This window comes from Grampus griseus (genome assembly GCF_964374135.1).
Source record: "Grampus griseus genome assembly, chromosome: 1".
Lineage (NCBI taxonomy): Eukaryota > Metazoa > Chordata > Mammalia > Artiodactyla > Delphinidae > Grampus > Grampus griseus.
Genome location: NC_139017.1, coordinates 167359566 through 167387352, shown reverse-complemented (window position 1 = coordinate 167387352; position 27787 = coordinate 167359566). Strand labels below are relative to the sequence as shown.

Genomic DNA, 27787 nt, shown 5'->3' with positions numbered 1-27787 from the left:
CTATCTCCAAATTCAGGCCATTCAAATGCAAGTGACTACAAGCCACTTCAAAGTCAGGCCTATTCTATGATCACACAAGAGTAGGTGTTAATCAGCCTTAAAGAAAAGAAATGCTACACAAAAGCAAAGGTTTTCTTCAAAGTAAAAGCCCAGAGTAGACTCTTACTATATACAACCCAGAATATACAACAATGCACTACAAGAAGCATATCTACAAGCGAGGTTATATATAACAGAGCACCAACATGACACAAGGTTCCAGAACAGACGGAAGGTTCTAAACATCAGCAGCTACATCCAATTTGCTACTGTATAGGAACACAAGTAAACCAGTCAAAAGGGCCTATCCAACCTCCTGGCATACTCGCCACCATTATCTATATTAACACTAAGAACATAATAGACTGATATAATAAAAATCACCTGGGCCATAATGAGATGTTTCCTGCATTATGGATTTACTGTGTAGAAAATGCGAAAAATGTGGATAATATGAAAATTCAAGCCACTGTCTTATGGTGAGAGGGACCAGAATTAAAATGAGTCAGAAAGGTTAAATAAATACAACTTGTGATATGTTGGTTTATAGAAACAAATAGAAATGGCATAAAGCAAAGGAGAATTTTTCCCTACACAAAATGTATAAAAAGCTTTGCCTTTTACACCTTTTATGTAGGGAAGGCTATGTTGAAAGTGTTGGGTTAAAGATCAAAAGATTTGCTCACTTGATTTTAAACAAAGGCAATTCTTTTAACCCAAGTTCGTTTCGTCATCTAAAAACAAGGGAGGCACAATCCCTGTGTCTAACCTAGAGTGCAGCTTTAAGCATCCAGTGAACCAGGTTTGGGGGAAACACTTTATAAGTCACAAAGAATAAAGTTTACCTGGGGTGTGGGGAACACTGAAAGTGAAAGAGCACTGGAATTTTGAGTCATAAAATCAGGATTTGGATCCCAGCTCTATACCTAATCAGTATGTAAATGTGAGAAAGTTACCTCATTAAGCCTTAGTCCCTTCATCTGCAGAAGGAGGCATTCCAGGGATTACAGATTGAGGGACATCATAAAGTAGCTGTTGAAACAGGAGCTTTGGAGATAGGCATAACCCCAGATCTGCCATGTGACTTTGGCCAAATGAATTAGCTGCACCAAACTTCTGTTTCTTTCTAATATGGGGATAACATCTATCTCTTAGGACTGTTTGAAGGATTAAATGAGATAGTCTAAGTAAAACAAATAATAGTTTCTAGCACATAAGTAAGAGTACAATAAACTAATATAGCTACATTTAAACTTGCAGCTGTATTTGACATGTTTGTAAGTAAAAATTAAGAGAAATCTATATTCTAATAACATAAATATCAAAGAAAGTATTTAAGTTAGCTCACAAAGCAATTAGAGAGAGAAGCACAAAAGGCAAGAGAACTGAGTATCTGCTATCCCAAAATGATGGTCATGGGACACTTCACATGTATAGGACATAAAGAACATGTGATTGTGCATAAGCTTTTTAGATATATTCACATGGAAGTATTAAAATCAAACAATCAGCAGAATGGACACAAATCTGCAAGAACATTTGTCTCCAAATGAATGAATGTCTAGCTACACAACTCCCTTAAGACTTGTTTTGGAACTTGATCTTAAGGTCCTCTGGGGATGGTTAACAAGGCTGTGGAAATATGGAAATAGGCCAGGGAGGATATATCCTCTGAGAATTGTGATGCATGGTAACTTTTTTCTTCTTAAGAGATGATAAGTTAAACAGGATTATGACATTATTAAGTCAGCATGTGTTGTCAGCTGGACATTGGTCAGGAGACTCAGTAAAATTGGTTAGTTAGAACAGAACATGAGGAGTGGGTGTCTAGTCTGGTAGGGCTGCTATAACAACATACTGGGTCGGCCAAAAAGTTTGTTCCAGTTTTTCTGTAACATCTTAAGGAAAAAAACCCAAGTGAAAAATTTTGACCAACCCAATACCATAGACTGGTGGCTTAAACAACAGACATTTACTTCTCACAGTTCTGGAGGCTGGAAGTCCAAGATCAAGGTGCCAGCAGATTTGGTTCTTGGGGAAGGACCCTCTTCCTGGTTTACAGACATCTGCCTTCTCCTCTATCCTCATGTGTCCAAAATGAGGTTCTAGTGCCTCTTCGTCTTCTTATAAAGGCACAAGTTCCATCATGGGGCCCCACCCTCATGACCTCATCTAAAGCTAATTACCTCCCAAAGGCCCTGCCTCCTAACACCATCACACTGAGGGTTAGGGCTTCAACATATGAATTTAGAGGGAGACAAACATCCAGTCTGCAACAGGAGACAAGGTAGATGCTTGAAGATGTGATTGTGGATAATAGCAAAAATGAAAGGCGACATGCAAAAGTGAGAAAAAGATCTCTCTAAACAACTGTAGTTTTCTTGTTCTTTTTTTTAAAACTTTTTTTTTTAATTTATTTTTTGGCTGCCTTGAGTCTTCGTTGCTGCGTGCAGGCTTTCTCTAGTTGTGGTGAGCGGGGGCTACTCTTCGTTGTGGTGCGCAGGCTTCACATTGTGGTGGCTTCTCTTGTTGCAGAGCAGGGCTTCAGGAGTTGTGGCACGCGGGCTCAGTAGTTGTGGCTCATGGGCTTGGCTGCTCTGCGGCATGTGGGATCTTCCCGGACCAGGGATCGAACCTGTGTCCCCTGCATTGGCAGGAAGATTCTTAAACACTGCGCCACCAGGGAAATCCCAACAAGTATAATTTTCATCTAACAGTAGTCCGTGATCAAAACTAAGATACGTAAGTGTTTCAAATGGGTTGTTTGGGAGATGATTTCTCAGGAAGTGAGGGAGTCAAGGGGGAATATTTTATAGTAAGACTGCTTGGTAAGCTAGATTCGCTGGAGAGCACCTACATTTTCATTTTCACACAACAGTAAACTAACCATGTGACATTACATTACACTGTAAACTAACAGTGTCCATCTCATATTGTGATGAGACCTGTCCACATACCGGTCAGCCAGCAATCTTGGATATGAATGCTGTCAGCATCAGGCAGTCATTTTCTTCAAGCAATAGGATTTGTACTGCTAATATATTTGTTAGTGTTGAGGGTAGATACTCCTTATCCTTAAAAGGATGAAACTCCCTGAGAATCATCAAGGACTATCAGCTGTGTGTTAATTATAATAGTCAAATAGGAAACTAGAAAATAGAAGGACAAGTACTGGCCTTGCTTAGCATGCTCAGGATTTTGAATGCTGTCCCAGAACATAAAGATGCTAGTGGTAACTCATGGCCCAGTAGTTATTTTGCTTGAAGCATGTTCTGGTCTGAGGTAAAGTATTTGGAATGACTACTATAATATAAACAAGTGGGACCCCCAAACTAACTCTAAAATGCAAAGTGAACAGCAATAAATCAACTGTCTGACTATAACTCATAGGTCTATGGTGACATACTATCATTTATCAGTGGTTATATACTGACCTTAGTAAATTTCCACCTAAAAATGAACTTAACATAATCTGTATGTATTATGAACACATCTATCAAAATGCAGCTCTGTTAGATACATGTGAAGAGGTACACAGTGCTCAGGCATACCCACAGGATTGAAAAGGGAGTGGCTTATGAAACGGTAAGTCAATTCTCATCAATCTTTTTCTTCAAAACAATCTTTTCTTCAAAGAAACTGCCTGCTGATGCAGGGGACACGGGTTTGAGCCCTGGTCTGGGAAGATCCCACATGCCACGGACCAACTAAGCCCGTGCGCCACGACTACTGAGCCTGCGCTCTAGAGCCCGCGGGCCACAAATACTGAGCCCGCCTGCCACAACTACTGAAGCCTGCGTGCCTAGAGCCCGTGCTCCGCAACAAGAGGAGCCACCGCAATGAGAAGCCCGCACACTGCAAGGAAGAGTAGCCCCTGCTCGCCGCAACTAGAGAAAGCCTGCACGCAGCAATGAAGACCCAATGCAGCCAAAGTTAAAAAAAATTAAAAAAGTAAATAAATGAAAAAAACCAAACATTTTTCATCTCTCCTCAGGCAAGTTGCACATCCTTCCTCCTCCAGTTGACTCCAGCCACTTGCTGTTGCCTAAGGCCAACTTTTCATGTCTGTAATTCCAGGCTTTATTTCTGAAGAGATTTAATTGTGTCTCCCTTGTTCTCTTATTATCTCTTCCTATAATCAGTCCTATCCTTCCTTTCACATCTTGCTTTAAAGCACTTAAAAAGTGGCAACGTTAAAAGTCCCGGATGTGGTATAACAGGACACACACAGAATGCTCAAAAATATACCCTTTAGTGCCACTCTCTATAGCTGAGGTATGCATGCCTGCCACAGCAGAGATAAAAAGTAACAAAAGTACGGTCTTAAGTTATACAATAAAAAGTTGTTAGTTACTCTTTCATTCATGCATCTACCCACTCACTCAAGACATATGTCTGAGGGTCTATTATGTGCCAGGAACCACTCTAGGCACTAGGAATTTAGCAGTGGAAAAACCCAGAAAAAGTCCCTGCCCTTAGGGACTTACGTTCTAATGGAGTTCTGAGATGGGGGTTTTCTTTAAATTTTGATTAAAACAAAAGCATCTCAATTAAAGTGACTAATAACCCAACTTAAAATTTTATTTAAGCACAGATTTAGACACAGGATAGCAATTTCTCTTGTCTACTCTTCTTCACTGGCCGCTGGATTCAGATGTCCTCCTCCTCCTAAGAGGAGTACTGAGTTCTAGTTAAATGCCCCGCAGTTTGTGAAGGAGGTCTTGCAGGTCTCTTCAGTCATTCCTAGTTGAACTAGGAGAAGCAGCAGCATACTCCAGAGGCACAGCTTACGATCTCTTATGATGCCCTTAAGCCTTACGTGCCAGAGGTTGCACTCAGCAGAGCATGGTAGAGGCAGGCAGCTGCGTATATGTCTAAACAAGTGTGTCTGTGTACATAATAAATACGGCATATGCAGAGTAACTGGGTAAAGCCAAAACTATTATAGCAATTTCCTCTGTAAATCTACAGAATTCCTTTCCTAAAAGCCTACCCTTTAATATGCCATGGAAAACTGACACACAATATAATTGTATTCTCAAGCCCTCCCCTAGATAATCACTGCAAAGTAACAAAGGAGGTTTTAAATGGAGGTGTGTGATCCAGGTGAATGAGAAAGAGGCAGAAAAAAGGTTTAAAAACTACTCTGAGGGACTTCCCTGGCAGTCCAGTGGTTAGGACTCCGCACTTTCACTGCCGACGGTGGGCGTTCAGTCCCTGGTCAGGGAACTAAGTCCCACGGGCTGCGCAGAGCAGCCGAAACAAAACAAAACAAAACAACCCAGCTCTGAACAATGAAAACAAGTATTCTCTTAAATCTTAAAATCTCAACCATCTAGACCAGGTTTCTCAATCTCGACACTATTAACATTTTGGGTTGGACAATTCTTTGTTGTAGGGGGGCTGTCTTGTGCACTGTAGGATGTCCTGGGCCTTTACCCACTAATATGCCAGTAGCCATAACCAAAAATGTCTCCGTACATTGCCCAAGGTCAGAACAAAACCACCCTTGAGAGTTGAAAACCACTGATATAGGCCATTGTTTGAGCTAGGGTTCTATCATTTAACATTCGAAACCTCTATATGTATAAAATTCCTACTTAGGCAATTTTCTAACTTTCATAAAATAGGGATAATAAAATGGCTGTGAGGATTAAATGAGTTAGATGTAACAATTTTAGCACACATCTCAAAAAAATATTGCTATGATTCCCACTACTCCTTACTCTCCCTACTACTACTTAGGACCATAATTATGATTATGTGGGCAACTGTAACTAGATTCCATTACTTCAAATGACCAACAGGGATAATCCATGAAAGTGACATAGGTCTATACATTTCTTACAACTGTGATTCAGGCCAAAGACCTTGCAATTTGACCTGTGGGTGTGTCTTAGTAAAATATATTGATAATGACAAAGAATTTACTTAAATAACTTAATGAATATAATGGATAGAAAAAGAACACCTCCCCTGGGTAATACCTTAATTTTTTAATTCACTGTCTTCAATTTCTCTCATTCTATTGGGAGGTACTGTTTATCAAACTAATAACTATGTTTTAAAAAAAAAAACACAGGGGCTTCCCTGGTGGCACAGTGGTTGAGAGTCTGCCTGCCGATGCAGGGAACACGGGTTCGTGCCCCGGTCCGGGAAGATCCCACATGCTGCGGAGCAGCTGGGCCCGTGAGCCATGGCCACTGAGCCTGCGCGTCCAGAGCCTGTGCTCCGCAACGGGAGAGGCCACAACAGTGAGAGGCCCGCATACCGCAAAAAACAAAACAAAACAAAAAAAACAAACCAAACTGTCTGTGGTCAAGAAGGTTTGGAAAACTTTGCAGAGAGTAGATCCTTCTTGTTTGATTTCACAGGAAACATCAGCACAGGAAACAGAAACTTAAAGGAAAAAAATCTGTTTAAGCTGGCATTAGTGAAACATATACTACCATTTCAACTTTGGACACCACTGGCCCATAGACATGCCATCTGAAAATAATCAGTTTAACTCCATTTCTTCCCTTAAAATAAAAGAGCACACATTCATGTATTCATCACTAAACTTTGCTAAAACTTAGTATTTTGTCATATTTATTTATTTTATTTATTTATAAATATTTATTTATTTGGTTGCAATGGGTCTTAGTTGGGGCAGGCAGGCTCCTTACCTATGGCTCCTTAGTTGAGGCATGTATGTGGGATCTAGTTCCCTGACCAGGGATCAAACCCAGGCCCCCTGCATTGGGAGTGCGGAGTCTTAACCACTGCGCCCCCATGGAAGTCCTGCCATATTTACTTTAGATCTTTTATTTTTAAGAAACTAAACATTAAAGTTCAAGGGCCCAGAGTACTTTTTAAGTTTTCACTCTATTGCTTGTTCTTTTTTTTTTCTTCTAAGATTTAGCTTAATGAACACTGAAAGCCTCCCAGAGCCTCACTTAAATTCTCCTTTCAAAGCACTACCACCTTCCAGCCTCCACAGTTAATCCCATTACCCTATACTTTTATAATAAACACTTTCTTGCTTTTCTTTGTTTTACCATCTAGATATGCATCCCCAAACACCATGAAACCACTGTTTCATTTTTGAACTTTAAATAAACAAATCACATAGTATATATTCTTTTGGGTCTGGCTTCTTCTGCTAAAGCTTTTTCTTATTAGATCCATGTGTACATAGTTATAGTTTGGGTTGACTGTCCTAGTATGAACATGCAACAATTTATCCATTTTGCTGTTGATGGGCAGTTTCAAGTTTTGATCCGTTATGAATAATGACACATTTTTGTATATGTTTCTTGGCACATAAGAAATGTATGTTTATCAGCTGGGTATATATTGATATTTAAGAATGGAAATGCTGGTTATAGCAGGAAAAATAACTTCAGCTTTTGTAGATAATGCTCACCTCTTCTCCACAGTGGCTGTTACAATTTATGTTCCCACTGGCAGTGTTTGAGAGTTCTGGTTGCTTCACATATTTGCAAACATCTGGTAAATTTAGCAATCTGGTGTTACTACATGGTTTTTTATGTAGTTGATCAATTTTCTCACATTTATTGGTCATTTGGATAACCTCTTTGGTGAAGTGTTTGTGTAAGTCTCTTGTCTATTTAAAAAACTGAGTTATTTTCTTATTGATTTCTATTAGTTTTTTAAGAAAAACTTTGATATAAGTCCTTAATTGGATTTTTGTGTTGCAATTATCTTCTCCTAACATGTGGCTTGCATTTTCACTTAATAGTGTGACATCTTTTGATGAAAAATGCTAATTTTAATGTAGTCTGATTTACCAATCTTTTCATTTGTATATGGTGATTTTTGTGTCCTAAGAAACTTGCAAATTATTGTTCTCTTTACTATCTTTTTCTTCTTGTAATTAGCTTTACTATGACTAGTTGTAAAAGCTTTCCTTTATTTTCACCCTTAAAAAAAAAAAATCATGCTTGGGGTTTGTAGGAAATCATTTGATTTTACCATCTTTTACCCTCCCTGTAATTTTCCTTTCTTGGGGGTCTCTGTGCTTCAATCTGGATTCTATAGACTTATCTTCTAGTTCATAATTCTTTTCTTCATCTGTGTCTCATATGCTGTTAAATCTATCCATTGAGTTCTTAATTTTATTATAATATTCAGTTTTGGACTTTCTATTTGGTCCTTTTTATACTTTCTCATTCTCTATTGAAATTTTCAATCTATCTTTATCACCTTGAACATAAGCATATTCATTTATCGTCTGTGCCTGATAAAGCCAGTATCTGGGTCCCCATGTAGGGCATTTGCTTGTTGTTGGTTCTCATTCATACTGTCTTTTTTCCTTGTGTGTCTAATTATTTTTAATTGGGTGCTGGACAATTTATTTGAAAAACTGTTTATATAAATAATTTGAAGACTAGTATGATAGTCTCTAAAAAGAATTTTTGATTGCTTATTGCAGGTACCTAGGGGGCACTAACACTGAAATCACCATAATCCAAATTCAAGGATTGAGATGATTTGATGTTGAACTACAGTTCCTGTGAGAGTGGGTGAATTTCTTTCTTTCATTCTTTCCTTTTTATATTTTTTGCCACGTTGGGTCTTTGTTGCTGCGTGAGGGCTTTCCCTAGTTGCGGCGAGTGGGAGCTACTCTACATTGCAGTGCGTGGGCTTCTGATTGTGGTGGCTTCTCTTGTTGTGGACCATAGGCTCTAGGCACACGGGCTTCAGTAGTTGTGGTTCATGGGCTCATTAGTTGTGGCGCACAGGCTCTAGAGCGCAGGCTCAGTAGTTGTGGTGCACAGGTTTAGTTGCTCCGTGGCATGTGGGATCCTCCTAGACCAGGGATCGAACTCGTGTGCCCTGCATTTGCAGGCAGATTCTTAACCACTGCACCACCAGGGAAGTCCCGAGAGTGGGTGAATTTCTGATTCACCCTTGTTCCAAACATTCAGTCCTTTGGGATCCCAACCAAAAGTATAGGAGGATTTACTAGAGCCTCTTCTGCTACTCCTTTTGGTGGGCCTTCATCCAACTTTTGTGCCCGTAACCCAATGAAAGTCTATGAAAAAGAAGTTGTTCAAGGCTTTTTTTTTTTTTGGCGGTACGCAGGCCTCTCACTGTTGTGGCCTCTCCCGTCGCGGAGCACAGGCTCCAGACGTGCAGGCTCAGCGGCCATGGCTCACGGGCCCAGCCGCTCCGCAGCATGTGGGATCCTCCCGGACTGGGGCACAAACCCGCGTCCCCTGCATCGACAGGCGGACGCTCAACCACTGCGCCACCAGGGAAGTCCCTGTTCAAGACTTTTAATTGCCTCTTCTAGGGGTAAGCTTTACCAAATGTCTCACTTTTCTTCTGATTTCTACCTTTTCTAGGATCTTAGAAATTCTTTACTGTCTTTTAGCTCTCTGATACACTGAAGATTTTTTAAAATATTGTGACCAGCTTTTCTAATTGTTATCCATGGAAAGGTGCTCTGAATCACCTAACCAGCCAATACCAGAAGCCACAACAGTTTACCTTAATCCTACTTCCTTCTTTCTCTTACCTTGAATTTGGTGTTTATTTCCAATTTGTATAATTGTATTATATATATTTAATAAATAATAATTTTATTTTGCATATTAAAAACTTTATTAGATGGTGTCATACTATTAATTCGGTAATAACGTTTTTCAGGTTGATCTATGCTGATACACTTAGCATTACATCATTAATTTTTTTTTAATTTATTTATTTTCGGCTGCATTGGGTCCTCGTGGCTGCGCAGGCTTTCTCTAGTTGAGGCGAGCAGGGGCTACTCTTCATTGCGGTGCGTGGACTTCTCATTGAGGTGGCTTCTCTTGTTGCGGAGCCTGGGCTCTAGGAGTGTGGGCTTCAGTAGTTGTGGCTCGAGGGCTCTAGAGTGCAGGTTCAGTAGTTGTGGCACATGGGCTTAGTTGCTCTGCGGCATGTGGGATCTTCCCGGACCAGGGATCAAACTCGTGTCCCCTGCGTTGGCAGGCGGATTCTTAACCAGTGCGCCACCAGGGAAGCCCCTACATCATTAATTTTCATTTTTCTTTTTTTGGCTGCTCCATGTGGCTTGCAGGATCTTAGTTCCCTAAGCAGGAACTGAACCTGGGCCACAGCAATGAAAGTGCCAATCCTAACCACTGGACCGCCAGGGAATTCCTACATCATTAATTTTAACTACTGTGTATATGTATTACTATTCAAATCCACTGACCAAATAAATTGTGGTATATTCTTATTGTCTTCTTTAGGCTTTTTACAGTTGTTTCCTATTGTTCACTATTAAAATCAAAACATAAATAAACATTCTAATATATGATTCCTAGTGCACAACTGGGAATTTCTCTGGGGTATACACCAAGAAGTGAAATTACTGTGGTATAGTATATGAACATCTTCACTGTTGTTGTCCAATTACTCTCCAAAGTGATTATATTCTCTTTCTCGACACTTCAAAATGGTTTCTTTTTTCTCACTCTCATGGATGTGACTTGCATAGAACCGTATTTTATCTTGTCATTTCCCTAATAATGAATAACACTGAGTATCTTTTCTTAAGTTTATGAGCCAATGGATTTTCATTTCTATGAATTGTCCATTTTTTATTTGGGCTGCTTTTTTTTCTTACTGATTTGCTTTTTTGCCCTCCTCAATTCTGGATTCTAATATTTTGGTAGCTATATGTATTCCAAATAGATTCTCCCAGGCTGTGGCTTTATCTTTTTTATTTACAGCATCATTTGCTGCACCAAGGGTTATAAATTTTAACAAACTTGCTATTTTTCTCCTTTATAGATTATTCATTTTGATTCTTGCTGAAGAAATATTTCCCCACTCAAAATTCATAAAGATAGCCTCCTTATTTTTCTCCTAAAAGATTAGCTTTTCATTATTCTTATGGTTGTTTGATTTTTGTATTTGGTTTGTATTAGAAATCTATGACTATTCCCACCGCCACCCTTAAGTAAAATAAATCACCCTTAAATAAAATAAAATAAATCTCAAACGTAAGTTAGCTATGGTGTTAGAAGTTAGGACAGTGGTCACCTTTAAGGAAGAAAGAAAGGTATAATTACACTTACTGACCAGGGTCGTAGGTGTGTTCACTTTGCTGATATACAATGAGCTATAAACTAATGATTTGTACATTTTTCTGTGTACATGTTGTAGTGGTGTGCTAAAGCTGGTTCACCCGAGTTCATGCGGGCCAATTGTTAAACAGGAATCTGTGAGTCAAGTGTCAAACTGTTGGCAGCTTAAAATTAACCATTAAGAGAGTACTTACATCATTAATTTAACAAAAACTACAAATGAGCAATTTTTCTTTTCCCAAACTGCATGTATTTCTGTTATACTGCAATAAAAAAAGTTTAAAAACATATATATCCTTTGGTATATGATATAACTTTGGGGGAACTTATGCTAAAGAAGTAAAAGCTCCAGCATGTAAGAATAAATATACTTAGCTGTTTATTGCAGTGCTGCTTCTGGTTACAAAAAAACCTCCAAAACAAAAAACTAGAAACAACATGGGGTGGGGGCGGGGGGCAGGGGCAGAAGAGAGGAAAATGAATGGAAAAATTTTATGTGTGTGTGTGTGTGTGTGTGAGTGTGTGTGTGTGTAATGTGAAATATGCAACTACTAAAAAGGTCTGAGTAAAATCTATCTGTAATGACCTAGCGGGATGCCCAAAACATACTAAGTGGAAAAAAAAGCAAAATGCAAAACCATGATATAATTCAATTAAAGAGAAAATTTTAAATATCCTCTTTATACATATGTATACATTTTTATATGATTTTATGAATATAAAGAAAATTGTGGAAGGAAGGGTACAACCAAATCGTTCACGTTGCTTGCCTTGGAAAGAAAGGAAGTTTAACTGGCTGGGGCTACAAGTGAGGAGTATTACCTTTCTCTGTGTTTATCCCTATTTTGTTTGACTTATTCCAATAGGTGGTTGTTTTGTAATCTAAAAAAATCCAATAGTTTAAAAAATCTAATTATAAGAGGGTATATCATAACAAAAGTCCCATAAATGGTTGGCTTATCTGTGAATTCTTCCCATTCCAAAATAACTTGTATTATGCCCAGGCCTTTTCAAGGGTTATTTTCAGCAAGAGTATTCTCCTTTCAAAAAACATTAACAACCCTTCATTGCTTGCAGCATTAAATTCAAAAATTGGTGAAGAGCATAAAAATATGAACCAGAAGATCTGGGATCTAGTCCTAGTTCTAATTTCTGACTACATGATGTCATGGCTGTCACAATGAAAATGAGACGCAGGAGCTGAAGAATCAGTTTGCTTTCAGGTAACTGTGTATGTTAGAAGGCAATATGGCAAGTGATAGAGTTAAATAATCCTAGATTTGAGCTCTAGCACTGCCACTTACTAGGTATGTGACCTTGGGCAAGTGATTTACCCTTTTTTAAGCCTCAGTTTCTTATTCAATAAAGTGGGGCTAATAACACTGACCTTTCAGGGTTATAAAAACTGTTAAAATGACAAATGTAAACCACCTACCCATAGTGCAACCTAGTAGGCGCTAAATAGATGGTTTCTGCTATTATAATCATCCTCATTCTATATCTAGCACTTTAAGATCTTCACAATCTTTTCCACCACCAATTTAGTTTTGAGTCATTTAGGGCTTACAACACGCCAAATACTGAGCTAGGACGTTCACATATGCAATCTCATTTATTTTAATTAATTTTATCAATATAATAACCTTAAATTGTATGAATTAATCTTATTTTATGGATTAAAAAATGAGGCTTAAAGAAGTTATGTAACTATTCTGAGGTTATAAAGTCAGCAGATGGCAGAGCTGGAATTCAAATTTAAATTTTAAACTTAAAATTTTAAGCCTAGAACTATGATACTCCAAAGTCAGTGGTTGGAATCATTATGCCATGCTTGTTGCCTTAGACTTGAGCCTGCACGGAATACGTTCTTCCTTCTCTATACTTGTACCCACCCCCCACCCCCTTCCGTCCAGGCTGAACTCAAACTCTATTTGCTTCAGAAAAGTTTGTCATTCTCCCACGAATATAGTGATTTCTTTTTCCTTCAACTTGGTTTTTCAGGCTAAACCACCCATTCAGACATCAACATACTGTAATATCACAAAATACCTTATAAGTGATTTTTTTCGTGCTAATGTTGTTTTTTCCAATATGGATTTTTAGTACCTTAAAGACAGAAAATGTACCTTTTCCAAGTCCCAACAGACTTACCTACCTTTGACACAGGTACTCAAAAATACTGGTATAAAATGATGGAATTTTGAATTTTCACAGTGAGGCGCAATGATAATAAGTTGTGATACTTAAGAAAAAACTCAAATGTTAAAGGACACACATTTCTGATACAAGTACCTTGGTAACAGTAACAGGCAGAGAAAACACAGATGGTACATGGCAGTTTTATGACTGCAGAATAGAGGACAGTGAACACTAACCAGAAGCTCTTTGGTCTCCCATTCTTTCTTGCCCTAGATTTGACAGGCTGTGGACAATGTAAAGAGAAAGAAATCTAATAGTTTCTAAGATAGTATCATCAGTTTGAAACCTTTATGACCACAACTACCCTATCACTTTTACCAAGGCTAGACTTAGAATCAACATGTTTTTCAATTTTGAATCTAAATGTATTTTAGATTTGTCATTTGCTTTATTTCTATAAGATGACACCCCAGGAAAAACTGGTCGCCCATGACAAAAATTTCACAGTAGAAATTTAAACCTTACTTGATCTTCCTCACATTGCATGGGACCATATCATGCCTATTTCAGTCTCATCTCCATATTCCCTCCAGACGTGAGTAGATATTTTTAAAAAGCAAGATTATTTTTATACAATGAGGATATTATATAAAGTACTAAAAATATATTCTCCCCTTTACTCTGCCCCATTAACACTCTGGGAAGAATGTGTAGTGAGGGGAGAATATACCTCTTGGAGATTTCTGGTTTTACTCCTTCCTCTCTTCTTACCGTTACTAGACATCGACACATGTTTGCGTAAGCCACAGAGAAACTGGGTTCGTCAATAGCCTTCTCAAAGACCAGGTCAATGACTCCTTTCAGCCGCTCCTCTGTGTCAACAGTAAGTCCTGACACTTGCTTCATCAGTTGATTGAACATCTGTGGTGTCAATTTATTTAAGATACTTCGAACTTTTCTAAAAAGTTCCTAGAAGGACCACAAAAAAGAAAAGAATATTATATTAACTGTGACAATATGATGCTTTCTATAAGGATTAATATTTTGTTTATAATTTATAAGTGTGATTTCCTAAATTATTAACAAAGATTATGAACTAGTCATAGAAATAATTAAATCCATCTATTTTAACATGCAGTAAAAATTTACACCACCTCTTTTTCACTACAGATGAGAATTCAAGGAACTAGGTATGTTTTCCACTTCACTGGTGGGACTATAATTTGGTACATTTCCAAGGGCAATTTGGCAACGTGTACTGAAACTCTTAAAACTGTGAAGTGCCTTTTAAACCAGCAATTATACTTTCAGAAATTTATTCATATTTAAGGATAGGTTAAAAAAAGGTTTTAGCCATCATAACTTCCATCAATAACCCTTTACAGCAAATAACTTAAACGTCTTAAAATAGGAATTTGTCTACATTATGGTATAATACAAATCATGGTATAAAATAGTAGGCAGGAGTCTTTTAAAAGGATGTTATAGAAACCCTCATCAAATCAGAAATAGAAGTGAACTTCCTTAACTAGAAAAAGGCTATGGACAACCCTACTTAATGGTGAAAGAATGAATGCTTTCCCCCTAAGATTGGGAACAAGGCAAAAATGCCTGTTCCCACCATTCCTATTCAAAATCTTACTGGAGGTCCTATTCAGTGGAATAATGCAAAGAAAAAGAACTACAGCCCATGCAGATCGTAAAGGAAGAGATAAAACTCCCTATTCACAAATGATATGATTGTCTCCACAGAAAATCATAAGGCATCTATAAAAAGAGACACTAGAATTAATAAGTGAGTCTAGTAGGTTTGTAGAACACAAGTCAATACATAAAACTCAATTTTATTTTTACGTATTAGCAACAAACAACTAGAAATTACAGTTTTTAAAAGTACAATCTATAACAGCACCAAAACCAGGAAATACTTAGATAAGAATTATCAAAATATTCATAGGAGTTGTGCGATGAAACGTACAAGTCGCTGATGAAAGAAATCAAGGAGAACCAAAATAAACAGAGATCTATATCATGTTCACGTATTATAAGACTCATTATTGTTAAGTTGCCAGTTTTCTCCGAAGAGACCTACAGATTTAACACAACCGAAATAAAAATCCCAGTAGGGTTTTTTTTGGGGGGGTGGGCAGGGGAGTAGAAATCAAGAAGCTGATTCTACAATTTAAATGGAAAAACAAAAAACTAGAGTAGCTTAACAATTTTGACAAATAACAAAATGTGGAAGACTCCTACAACCTAATTTCAACATTTACTATATACATGAAGCTACTACGCATAGACAGTGTGATACCGGCCAGAGGGCAGACACAACAGATCACTGGAACAGAATGAAAAGCCTAGAAACAGATTCACACATATGTGATGAATTGATTTTCAACAAAGGTACAAAGGAAATTCAACGGAGAAAGGATAGTCTTTTCAACAAATGGTGCTGGAACAACTGAATATCCATAAGCCAAAAAAAAAAAGAATCTTGATTCACACCTTGCATATAACACAAAAATTAACTAAAACTGGATCACAGACCAAAATGTGAAACCCAAAACTAAAAACTTCTAGAACAGAACACAGGACAAAGCTTTCTATTCTTGTATGCAAAGATTTTTTTAGGTAAGATAGCAAAAGCACAATGTATGAATGAAAACACTGATAAATTGAGCATCATCGAAGTTAAAAACTTCTACTTGGCAAAAGACACTATTAAGAGAATGAAAAGACAAACCACAGACTGGGAGAAAATTTTTGCAAAATACACATTTGATAAAGGCTTTATATCCAGAGTAAAAAAAAAAAATTCTCAAAACTCAATGATAAGACAGCACCAACCAATGAAACAGGCCAAAAGATATAAACAAAATTTTACCAAAGAAGATACACAAATGGCAAAGAAGCACATGAAAAGATGTGCTTATTCAACATATTTGTCATTTGAGAAATGCAAATTAAAACTACAATGAGATATTATCACACATCCATTAGAATGGTTAAAATTTACAGAGCAGAAAATAGTAAGTGCTGGTGAAGACTGAATTACTGAAACTCTCATGCCTTGCCAGTAACATCCTGGAAAAGAGTTTGGTATTTTCTAATAAACTTAAACCTATGTTTAGCATACAACTCACTGATCCCATAGCTAGGAATCTACTCCAAAGAAACAAAAACATATGTTCACACAAATCCTATATGTGAATGTTCATAGCAATTTTATCCATCACTGCTAAAACCTGGAAACTGTTTACCCTGTGAATGGATCCAGTAATAAAAAAGAATAACCTAATAATACACCTAATATTATGAGTGAATAGCAAATGTATATGCTGAGTAAAAGAAGCTTTATTCAGAATGATTCCATTTAAACTTTTTTTTTTTTTTTGCGGTACGTGGGCCTCTCACTGTTGTGGCCTCTCCCGTTGCGGAGCACAGGCTCTGGACACGCAGCTCAGCGGCCAGGGCTCACGGGTCCAGCCGCTCCGTGGCATGTGGGATCTTCCCGGACCAGGGCACGAACCCGTGTCCCCTGCATCCGCAGGCGGACTCTCAACCATTGCGCCACCAGAATGATTCCATTTAAATGACATTCTGGAAAAGGCAACATTATAGGGACAAACACATGACTGACTGCCAGAGGTGGGCATGGGCGGGAGAGGATGAATACAAAGCAGTACATGAAAATTTCAGGGGGCTGATGGAAATGTTCTGTATCTTGATTGTGGTGGTAGTTATATGACTGTGTGTGTGTGTCAACAATTATAAAACTATACACAAAAAAGTAAATTTTACTAAATGTAAATGACACCTCAGTAAAAATATGAAGTTGTAAAAATCTATGAAATTATGATATAATAACCTGAAAAGGCCTATAAAATGTTTTGTTTGATCCCTATATAATTTATATCGGAATACAAATATTTTTAGAATATGTACTCCTATGTCAACAGTCTTCTCTAGGCAGAAGATAGTAAATACATTAAAAAAAATTATACTATCAACTTTTTAAGCAATGAGTCAGTATCACCTTTATAAAGAAAAAAAAATTTTTCAAGTTTATTAGAGATGGAGGAGTCATTGCACTTCTCTAAATTGCCTGTATCAACTGAGACAGTATCATTTAGGTCTAAAACTTTAATCTGTGCTTTACATAAAAACAAAATAAAATAAAAACAAAACCCAGCCTTCAGATCTTCAAATATATCAGAAGATAATTTAAGCTTATAAAAACAGGATAATAAAAAGGTCGTTTATTGAAGTAACGTACAGCAAGTGACTACAGTTCATAATACTCTGTTGCGGGACTTCCTTGGTGACAAAGTGCCTAAGAATCCACCTGCCAATGCAGGGGACATGGGGTCGATCCCTGGTCCGGGAAGATCCCACATGCCACGAAGCAACTACGCCTGTGCGCCACAACTACTGAGCCCACGTGCCACAACTACTGAAGCCTGCAGCCTAGAGCCCATGCTCTGCAACAAGAGAAGCCACCGCAGTGAGAAGCCTGTGCACCGCAATGAAGAGCAGCCACTGTATGCTGCAACCAGAGAAAGCTCTCACACAGCAGTGAAGACCCATCACAGCCAAAAATAAATAAATAAATAACTTTATTAAAAAAAATATATACTGTGTTGCAAATATCCTATGATATGGCTTATATGTGGAATCTAAAAAAAAAAAGGGTACAAATGAACTTATTTACAAAACAGAAATAGAGTCACAGATGTAGAAAACAAATTTATGGTTATCAGGGGGGAAGGGGAGGGAGGGATAAATTGGGAGATTGGGATTAACATATACACAGTATTATATATAAAACAGATAACTAATAAGGAACTACTGTACAGCACAGGAAACTCTACTTAATACTTTGTAATGACCTATATGGAAAAAGAATCTAAAAAAGAGTGGATATACATATACATATAACCGATTCACTTTGCTGTACACCTGAAACTAACACAACATTGTAAATCACCTACACTCCAATAAAAATTAAAAAAACAAGAAAAAAACAATACTGTGTTGCATATTTGAAAAGTTCTTATCACAAGAAAAAAATTTTGTAATTCTGCATGTTAATTAGACTAATTGTGGTGATCATTTTGCAATATTTATACAAATACTGAATCATTATGTTGTACACCTGAAACTAATGTAATGTTCTATGTCAATTTATACCTCAATTTAAAAAAAAGGAGGGCTTCCCTGGTGGCGCAGTGGTTGAGAGTCCGCCTGCCAATGCAGGGGACACGGGTTTGTGCCCCGGTCTGGGAAGATCCCACATGCGGCGGAGCGGCTGGGCCCGTGAGCCATGGCCGCTGAGCCTGCGCGTCCAGAGCCTGTGCTCCGCAACGGGAGAGGCCACAACAGTGAGAGGCCCGCATACCGCTAAAAAAAAAAAAAAAAAAAAAAGAAGAAGGAAATCTCCAGCATCAAAAAACAACAAAAAATTGACTGAATATCATTTATTCATTATAACTGAATATCTATCTGATGCTCCCAAAATTCTGTATTAAGTACAAATGAAGCATAAGGCACAGTAATCAAAACCATTAAAATTTAGCTGCAAAGACAAGAAAGTTACAAGAGAAATGATAGAGCAAAGCACGAAATTGATTAGAAGCCAGAGAAGTGAGTCATTTAGGTACAAGAGAGGTCAGAGGCAATGGGTTAGTCAGGAAATACCTTTAGAAGGAAATGAGAATAGGGCCAGATTATGAAGGGCAGAAAAAGCTGGCTAAATGAAAAAAAGGGGGAGAAGACATTTTAGGAGGGGGAAAATATTTTAGGAAGGAATTGTTATTGAGGCTCTTCTATTTCAGGAATAGAAAACAACAAGGAAACATCAGAGGACTAGGGACTTCCCTGGTGGTGCAGTGATTAAGACTCTGTGCTCCTAATGCAGGGGCCCCAGGTTCGATCCCTGGTCAGGGAACTAGATTCCACATGCATGTTGCAACTAAGAGTTTGCATGCCACAACTAAGGAGCCTGACTGCCACAACTAAGACCCAGCGCAACCAAATAAATAATAAGTAAATAAATATTAAAAAAAACAAAACAGATCAGAGGACTAGTGTGCACTAGTTGGGAGAGAAAATGATAGGACTTAAATGATAGATTAAAAGCTAGAGTGAAGAGATAAAAATCAGCCTCTCAGGTAGATGAGTCAGGCAGCAGCAGTGGGAATACTGTATCAAGAGAAGAAAGATGAAGCAGGGAACCCCAGCAGTGGAACCACAACAGCAGTGTATGTATGTGGAAGTAGTCTAGACACGTCATTAGCAATGATTTTCTAGAAATGTTTCAAGGAAAAGATTAAATCTTACGATACAGGAAAAATAAGGTCATTGGTGGTCATTCATAATGTTGTTATATATACAGTGGTAGGAACAAAAGTCAGGGTGAATGAGTTTTCTGGAAGTGGAGGCAACAATAAAACTGTTGTTTTGACAAAAGGGAAGAAATAGAGTAACAGGTAGCAGGAGCAACAGGTATACCTGTGCAGAGGAGAAGAATAAAAACACAAAAAAGAGAGTGAATGAAGCAAAGATGTTCTGTATGAAGAAGAAAAAGTGTCAAGAAAAAGGAGGTTGCACTGGCCCTGAAAAAGAAGTCTATTAATCCTGCACTGTATTTGCTTTATCTATTCACTAAAGAAAACTTAGCTAATTAATGACATCTCGAAGTCAGTATAATTATTCTTCTGTTTCTGAAATTAATAATGGAGAGAACTTGGTCAGAATAGCCATCACTAAAAAGTCTACAAATAACAAATGCTAGAGAAGGTGTGGAGAAAAGGGAACCCTCCTACACTGTTGTGGGAATGTAAACTGGTGCAGCCACTATGGAAAATAGTATGGATGTTCCTTAAAAAACTAAAAATAGAATAGCCTTATGATCCAGCAATTCCACTCCTGGGCATATACCCTGAGAAAACTATAATTGGAAAAGATACATGCACCCCCAATGTTCATAGCAGCATTATTTACAATAGCCAAGATATGGAAACAACCTAAATGTCCATCGACAGATGAATGGATAAAGAAGATGTGTGAGATATATATATATATATATATATATATATATATATATATATATATATATATATATATATATAATGGAATACTACTCAGCCATAAAAAAGGATGAAATAATGCCATTTGCAGCAACATGGATGGACCTAGAGATTATCATACTAAGTGAAGTAAGTCAGAAAGACAAATACCATATGATATCACTTATATGATGTAAAATCTAAAATATGACACAAATGCACTTATCTACAAAACAGGAACAGACTCACAGACATAGAAAACAAATTTATGGTTACAAAAGAGGAAAGGGGGTGGGGGAGGGATAAATGAGAGTTTGGAATTAGCAGATACACACTACTACATATAAAATAGATAAACCACAAGGTCCTACTGTATAGCACAGGTAACTATATTCAATATCCTATAATAAACCATAATGGAAAAGAATATGAAAAAGAATATATGTATGATATACAAACACACACACACACACATATATATTTGAGTCATTCTGCTATATACTAGAAACCAACACAACATTGTAAATCAACCATACTTCAATAAAAAATTAAAATCATGGGGAGAATTCTGTTACAGAGTAAAGAGGCAGATTACAAGTCACAACAAACAGACTATTCAGTAACTACAACACTGTGAGTAACAATCTCTTAAAGCTTCAGTGTCTTCTAGGAAGAAGAAAAAAGACAATATCTATTCCTTCCTTCATAGGTGTTGTAAGAATCTAATGAAATACGGCACTAATACAAGTGCCTTAAATATTAAAACAAGGTATTTTCATCTTCAATGATAAAGATTTAGCAGGAATTTTAACTATCTTTGCAAACCTTTTAGGTCCCTATTCATTAAGTATTCTCAGAGGGACTGGAGGGAGGGATGTAGGAGATGCTTTAAAAAAAAAAAAAGTTGAGATACATTGAGAAGAAATGGAGGAAAGATTAGGTACTTGATTTTAGTGAATCTGGAGAAGGATGTACGTAGGGACAAATGTCTGGGGCAATTACTAGAAAGATGAACAAAGGCAAGCAGCCAATTAAGGTTGGACAACATGGCTTTGTGTTGGATCAGTTCATTTTGGTCCTGACTTTGTATGAACAACTTTGCTGGTTAGCATACTGTTTAACAAGTATTTACTGAGTATCTACTATGTATGGGGCTCTGTGTGTGCTCAATCAAAATCGGGATTTGTAAGGCACATCTCTTTCCCAGGAACATTATCACACTAAGTACGTAACTGGGCTCGAGGAACCTGCCAAGTGCTTTATACTGCTTCATTTAATCTTCACAACGCCCTATGAGATACATTATATTAGCATCTTAATTAGTATCAAATTAGTATCTTAATTAGTATCAAATTAGTGTCTTAATTAGTATCAAAAACATCCAAAGAATATAATAGAGGTAACCCAGGGATAGGAACTGGCATTGTGCGTACAGCAAAAGAAGAATAGAGACTTTGTATAATTTGACACACAAAAATAATTTTGTGTGGATTAAAGGAATTCATTCAATTTACCCTAAGGAGTTCTGAGGGCAGGATATGTACAGAAAGATGCAAAGACTTCAATTTTATTACAAAAGACTATGAAGAAGATGGGTTTCTAAATTCTAACTTATTAGAAATGAAACATAAAGTAATATACTAACTAGACTAGCACAGGGTAATGACTGAGAATCTAAAAACACATTTTTAAGAAAAGCAAACATTGATCTAAACCTGAACGACAGAATTCTATGATACATGAGCCCTCTAAATACAGTGTCTGCTTTGAAAAGCACACGAATGCAATTTCAAGAGAAAACAGCAGGTGGCTGGCATCTATGATAGCTTTTAGAATAATGCTTGTAATATGAAAAAAATCAGAAAAAATCTTAAACTAAAATCTCTACATATAATAACAGGGCAAAAAGACAAATTAAAACAATATCATTATGTCCAAAACCGTGTTAGAGTGTGCTTCTGTTCTCACCTGGGTTTTAATGTTTTCAGGATCCTCAGCTTGGCTGTCTCGTTTCTGGCTGGGCTTCCAGGCGTTCTCCGCCTTTTTCAGGTGCACGTCTTCTTTTACAGAGACTGTGATGATCTTTCTGGGTTCTCTTCGCTGTCCAGGTTGAGATCTCCGTGGTCCAACATTCAACAACTAGAACAAGAATATTTTTTATAATATCGACACAGAGTACTTACAATTTACTGTCTCTGCTGTGCTGCTCAAGTCAGGACTGATGAACACACCAAACACTTCTGGATGCAAGGATGGGTACTAGGCATTCAATTTAGATGTGATCTTTTTTTTGGAGGGGGATGTCTTAGAAGGCCATCACTGTAATTTACAATTACACCACTACAATTTTTGACCATGAAATCCTAAATGAGATAACTAAAGTGATGGAAAATTATGTTTGATAAAGCTGTTATTCCTAACAAAAAAGATTACCCTTAACTGAAGCATCTTCTTTTTTTTTTTCAACTAGTTATGTGACTTGAGACTGGTCACTTGAACAATTACAAAAATTCACAGGCAGAAATCATCACAGTTACAAATCTGCTTCAAAAACTGGGCCTCTAAACTTCATGTGAAATGCAAATACACTCTTACCATGAAAACTATCTATAGCATAGACAGCCAGCCTGACTGTAGATCTAAATGGATCCCTCAAAGTTTGCTGGGTCAGAAATACTAACACAAGTCTTCCTTCTATTATTAATGAAATCCAACTAAATTGCTCTCTGAAAAAAATGCCTTCCTTTCTTTGTCAACTCTTTGTTCCTTCTAGAGTCCCACTATACTCAATCTGTTAAAACCAATATATGCTAGCATGTCACACTGGTCATCAAATTAAAAATTGTTACTGTAAGAGCAATGGTAAGTTAAAAGTTGTATTCTGTGTATTAAAATATTCATAATTGTTGCTACTCTAAATGCCTGGAAATACTTTTTCACGATTAAATATTTGGGTTGATAATAAGTTCTGCTCCTCCCAGATCTGTAGCATACTGACAGCCTTTACTTTTTCTAACATGTCATTCTCTAAACGATGAGTAAATATTGCAATTAGGTTTCAAAAGGAAAGAAAAAAAAAAAACTTCACACAAGACATATAGACCAGAATCATATCTCACTTAATGTCCCAACACTACCCTTTAAGTAGAAATTTAAAGGTCATGCTTTATATATAAAGACACATTCTAAGAGACATGGTCTGAGGCCTTTGATAAGCTTCAAAGCCTTTACACATGTCTTACCTCAGAATTAATTATTCTCTTACCCTTTACCATCTGCCCTAATTAGAAACAGCAGTATCAAGGATGTATCAGGATCAAAACTTAGAATTTCTGGACAATACACAGCAATCTTGTCAAATACATCCAGCTAAAGACTTGGTACTGATGATATGATCTTAAGACTATTTCATAAACCTGAAAAAGCTGAGGTCAAATAAACCCAGAGGTACCACGCATGGCGTAACTGAGAGAGAAGTAAAGAGGATCACCATACTAGAAAAGTACCAACAGGGAACAGCTGCTAAACCAGACACTACTGAAACCTTGATATGGTAGCTCAGGCAAAAGAATTCTGTTAAGAAAAGGTTGTAAACCATGTATTGTCTGGTTCTTATAACTCAGGATATATTCTAGTGTTAATTCATGTGGGTTACTATCTTTTTCAATGTTTGGATAAAATTCAAAGATCACAAGACATTTAACTTAATCAATGCATCTGCACATAAAAATCTGTCAAGAACAAAGATTGGTGGGTGTAATAAAAGGTAGTTATGTCAAAATCATGTAAGAGCCATAGTATAATCTGTGGATATAATTTTAATCATGTTTGAATAAAGTTAGAAAACGTCCACTTCCAAAAAAATACTGCAAACACCAATGAATGTTTGAGATTTCTAAAAAGTAAATATGATTTACGCTACAACTCTTTACCTGCCCCAAGACAGGTAATATGAGTAATATGAGTGAATTTCAAACGAGCAGCACAGAGATGTGAGAAATATTACTAAATAGATAACAACAGCGTTTCAAAGGAAAAAACGTTTTGAAAAGATAATATAAATGTTAGTCTAGGATTAAAAAATTGAAATTATAATCCACGTGCAACCTTCCAAGACAAATTTAACTTTATCTGTATCTCTGGATAAAACTAAGATAGATACTGTTCACAAATATTTACCTAAGTATACTGAGTCCTCAACAGATTACTATTCTTATAAATGCTTAACATCCTTGATTAATTAATCTCTAACATTCTTATGTTTATGCTCTGAGAATGTTTACGCTCTGAGAATGATTCACTGTCTGGTGAAGTGGAGAAAAGAGGCAGATTAGAAGACAAAAGAATTGTGGACTCTTGAATACAATTCTGCTACTTATGAGCAAAGTTACTGTAAGCAAGTCTCAACTTTGTTGAACTTAAACTTTCTCACATATTAAATGCTTATCTTACCTACAGGTTATTACGAGGATCACAGGATACAATAAGGCATGTAAAAGGACCTTAAAAACTAGGTACGATATCAGGTATTATCATCAATACCAAAGGAAAAAAAGAAACTTTTACAAAAGTGATATATAGACTGGTATAACTACCTTTAAACATTTCGTGTCCTTTGTGTGTGAAAAACTTAATATAAATTGTCAGACTTACAGTATCTTTCAAAAGTTGCACCATATGTAATGAATGACTTATTTACTAAATACAAACAAAATCTAGGATCCTGTGCTGAGGGTTATGGAATATATACAAAGAAATAAAGCCTGGTTTCTTTGCTTGAAGGACAATCCTGACTGACGACTAGAAGAGGAACTTTGAGGTATAATGTGTGCAGGGTCCACAAATGTCAAAACTAAAATGAAGTGTCAAAATTTGAGGCTAACTAGTGAGCCACAATTTTTTTCAGGTTAGCTAAAAATTTTAATATTTTTTACCCACTCTTTTTCTTAAATGTATTAAATAAGAAACTATACACATCTCTGCTGTAGAATTTAATATACATTGCTCCTATCTCACTCAGAGACTATAAACTCAAACTCTTCTGCTTACCTGGATAACCAAAGAAAACAGGACCAATATTCATTCTAGCATTTTTTTAAAGAGAGATAACCAAGGGTCCCTTTAAGAGAGAGGGAAGGATGATATGAGCTTAGGAAACCTCTTTGCACCTAGGATTTTTATAACAGCTCAGTGAATCTCAAAGTTAGTTAAAATGAACATGAGTGGCAAGTTACCAGTCTAGGTCCACAGCCCTTTCTCAATACATTTCTTCTGGGGCACTTTCTGTGATGTCCGCCAACAGATTACTATTAAAATTAACACCACAATAGCCAAGTAATTTGATTTTTTAAAAACCAGAGGGATGATACTGCCTGGGTGCTTCCAACAGATATACACTTAACTGCCCATCAAAAGACCTACCTTTATGTTTAAAAATTGTATGTAACTGTATATGACGCCAAAACAATTGCTACACATTAAAACTATTTTATAACAAGTCTGTTGCAGGAAAATTTATACCAGGAGTCCTGGAAAATTAAGCTATTCTAAGAAGCATACCTAGTAGATCTTAACATCTTTGCATGGTAATTATTTATAAGCCAATTTGGAAGCTGTATGTAACCAGAAACTATGAAGAGTAGGGCTGCTGGTTTTTTCCAAGCAGCATTATTGATTGTTCCTTTATATTATATATAATATAAAGGATATGTATAATACATATCCTTTAAAATTCCTATCTTTATCTTCACCAATATACCAAGGCAAGCTGGACAAATTACATGGAGAATGTTTGTTTGCTATGGGAGATGTTGGAAGAATAATTACTTGCATTAAGACTTAACATATTAATATTACCCTGATTAATCAAAATAATTCCACTTAAAAATTAGCTTGTGGCACATGACAAAGCTATGCAAAGAAAGTGAATTAAACAAAGCACATTTTTTTGGAGACACTACAAATTATTGATAATGGCTCATTTCCTGTCACATTACTTTGCACCAAATAACCCATTTATCTGATATATGCAGGCACATAAACTATTGGGCAAACATACATCGTGATAGTTACTTTTAAAACTCCTTTTCTAATTTCAGTATTTTGAGAGAGATATAGTTATTCTTAATTCATAGTATTTCCTTTATGCTATACCTGATTATTAGACAATAGCAAGCTGATAAGGAAAAGCGACAGTATACATGGGAAGAGGAGATGCCGGAATTCATATCTTCTGTGACTAACATATGAACAAAACTGAGCAACATGATAACCACAGATATCAACCAGGGAACAATCAAAATGGCATCAACATTATTTCAAATGTTTGGCAAAACAAAGATATAAACCGAAACCAAAACTAAAACAAACGTTAACAAATATAAATTTAACCCACCAACAAGGGAAATAATGCTGAAAAACAAGGTATAAAAAGGTTTCTAGAAAGCTGCTTTCTAAGACTCTCTGGTGTGGAAATTCAAAAATTTAGAAAAAATTTTAATTTGGTAATTAGAGAAATTAGATAAACATTAAACTTCAAACCTGTGTGAGAACAGAATATTATACACACAGAGGTCTTTCAGATGGTGATGCTCAATAAAAAGTACGCTTCAAATTAAGATTTTCTGTAGGTTTTACTGTATAAAGCCTCCAACACGGTGTAGACCTTCAAGTATTTTCAATCAGTGTTTGGCTGCAGGCAAATAATTCAAATGTCTACCAAGTGTCATTGTTTTCAGACAGTGTAGTCTTATTTCAAAGCAGGTTTCAAAAGTGGCCATTCCAGAAATAAAAAGGTGATGGGGAAATAAAAAATGTCACCTTATATAAAACTATTTTTACAAACATAAAGTAAAGTAGTATAAACAGGGTGATCCACAAATGTACATCAAACCCCAAGCTCCTTCAGAACTTCAGGTTAAGTGTTCTCTATGCCATTCCAACTTGGGGAAAAAGAGGTATTCACATCACTGGCAACTTTACCCCATGCTTTCTGTAAGTCTACAAAGCATGGAGTAGGCAGAGCCTGCCAAATTCTGCACAGTGCAGCGCCCCAGCATAACTCCACTGGTGATGCCACTCCCACCGCTGAAGAGCCTGCCACTGGAGGTGTAAAGGCAACGTGCAGTTCACCAGCTGCACTCTTTTGTACATATCGTTTTTTCATATTTTTGACTTCACAACCTACAGTAAATGAGAAGAGCAAAACAGAAAATATAACACCACAGACTACTGTTTTTTTGTTTGTTTGTTTTTAAAGATTCAGCACACCCCTAGAGGCAGGCTCCTCAGGGGTGGGTGAGACATCTCCAGTGGAGTGCAAGTTGGGGCTTTGCTCTGTTCCAGAATTGGCAATCCACGCCTGCTCTGCACTTTGCAAATCTGTAGAAACAAAGACAAAGAGAGGACCATTAGCTGAATGTCATCAGAGATCTCTAGTATACATATCAGGACACCTCA

The 27787-nt window shown here is 36.9% G+C and overlaps 1 protein-coding gene across 14 annotated transcripts in view; it reads right to left on the bottom strand.

The window, feature by feature from the left end:
• EIF4G3 (eukaryotic translation initiation factor 4 gamma 3) overlaps nt 1-27787 on the bottom strand; it is a 367019-nt gene that overhangs the window by 55244 nt on the left and 283988 nt on the right. For 8 of the 14 annotated variants that reach the window (XM_082654532.1, XM_082654527.1, XM_082654533.1 and 5 more), the window contains 3 exons: nt 27599-27709; nt 22298-22468; nt 14034-14231 (listed from right to left, as the gene is read on the bottom strand). In XM_082654532.1, the coding sequence (XP_082510658.1) occupies nt 14034-14231; nt 22298-22468; nt 27599-27709 (480 nt within the window). The remainder of the gene's footprint in view (nt 1-14033; nt 14232-22297; nt 22469-27598; nt 27710-27787) is intronic. The other 6 variants (XM_082654535.1, XM_082654536.1, XM_082654539.1 and 3 more) reach the window with 1 other exon arrangement.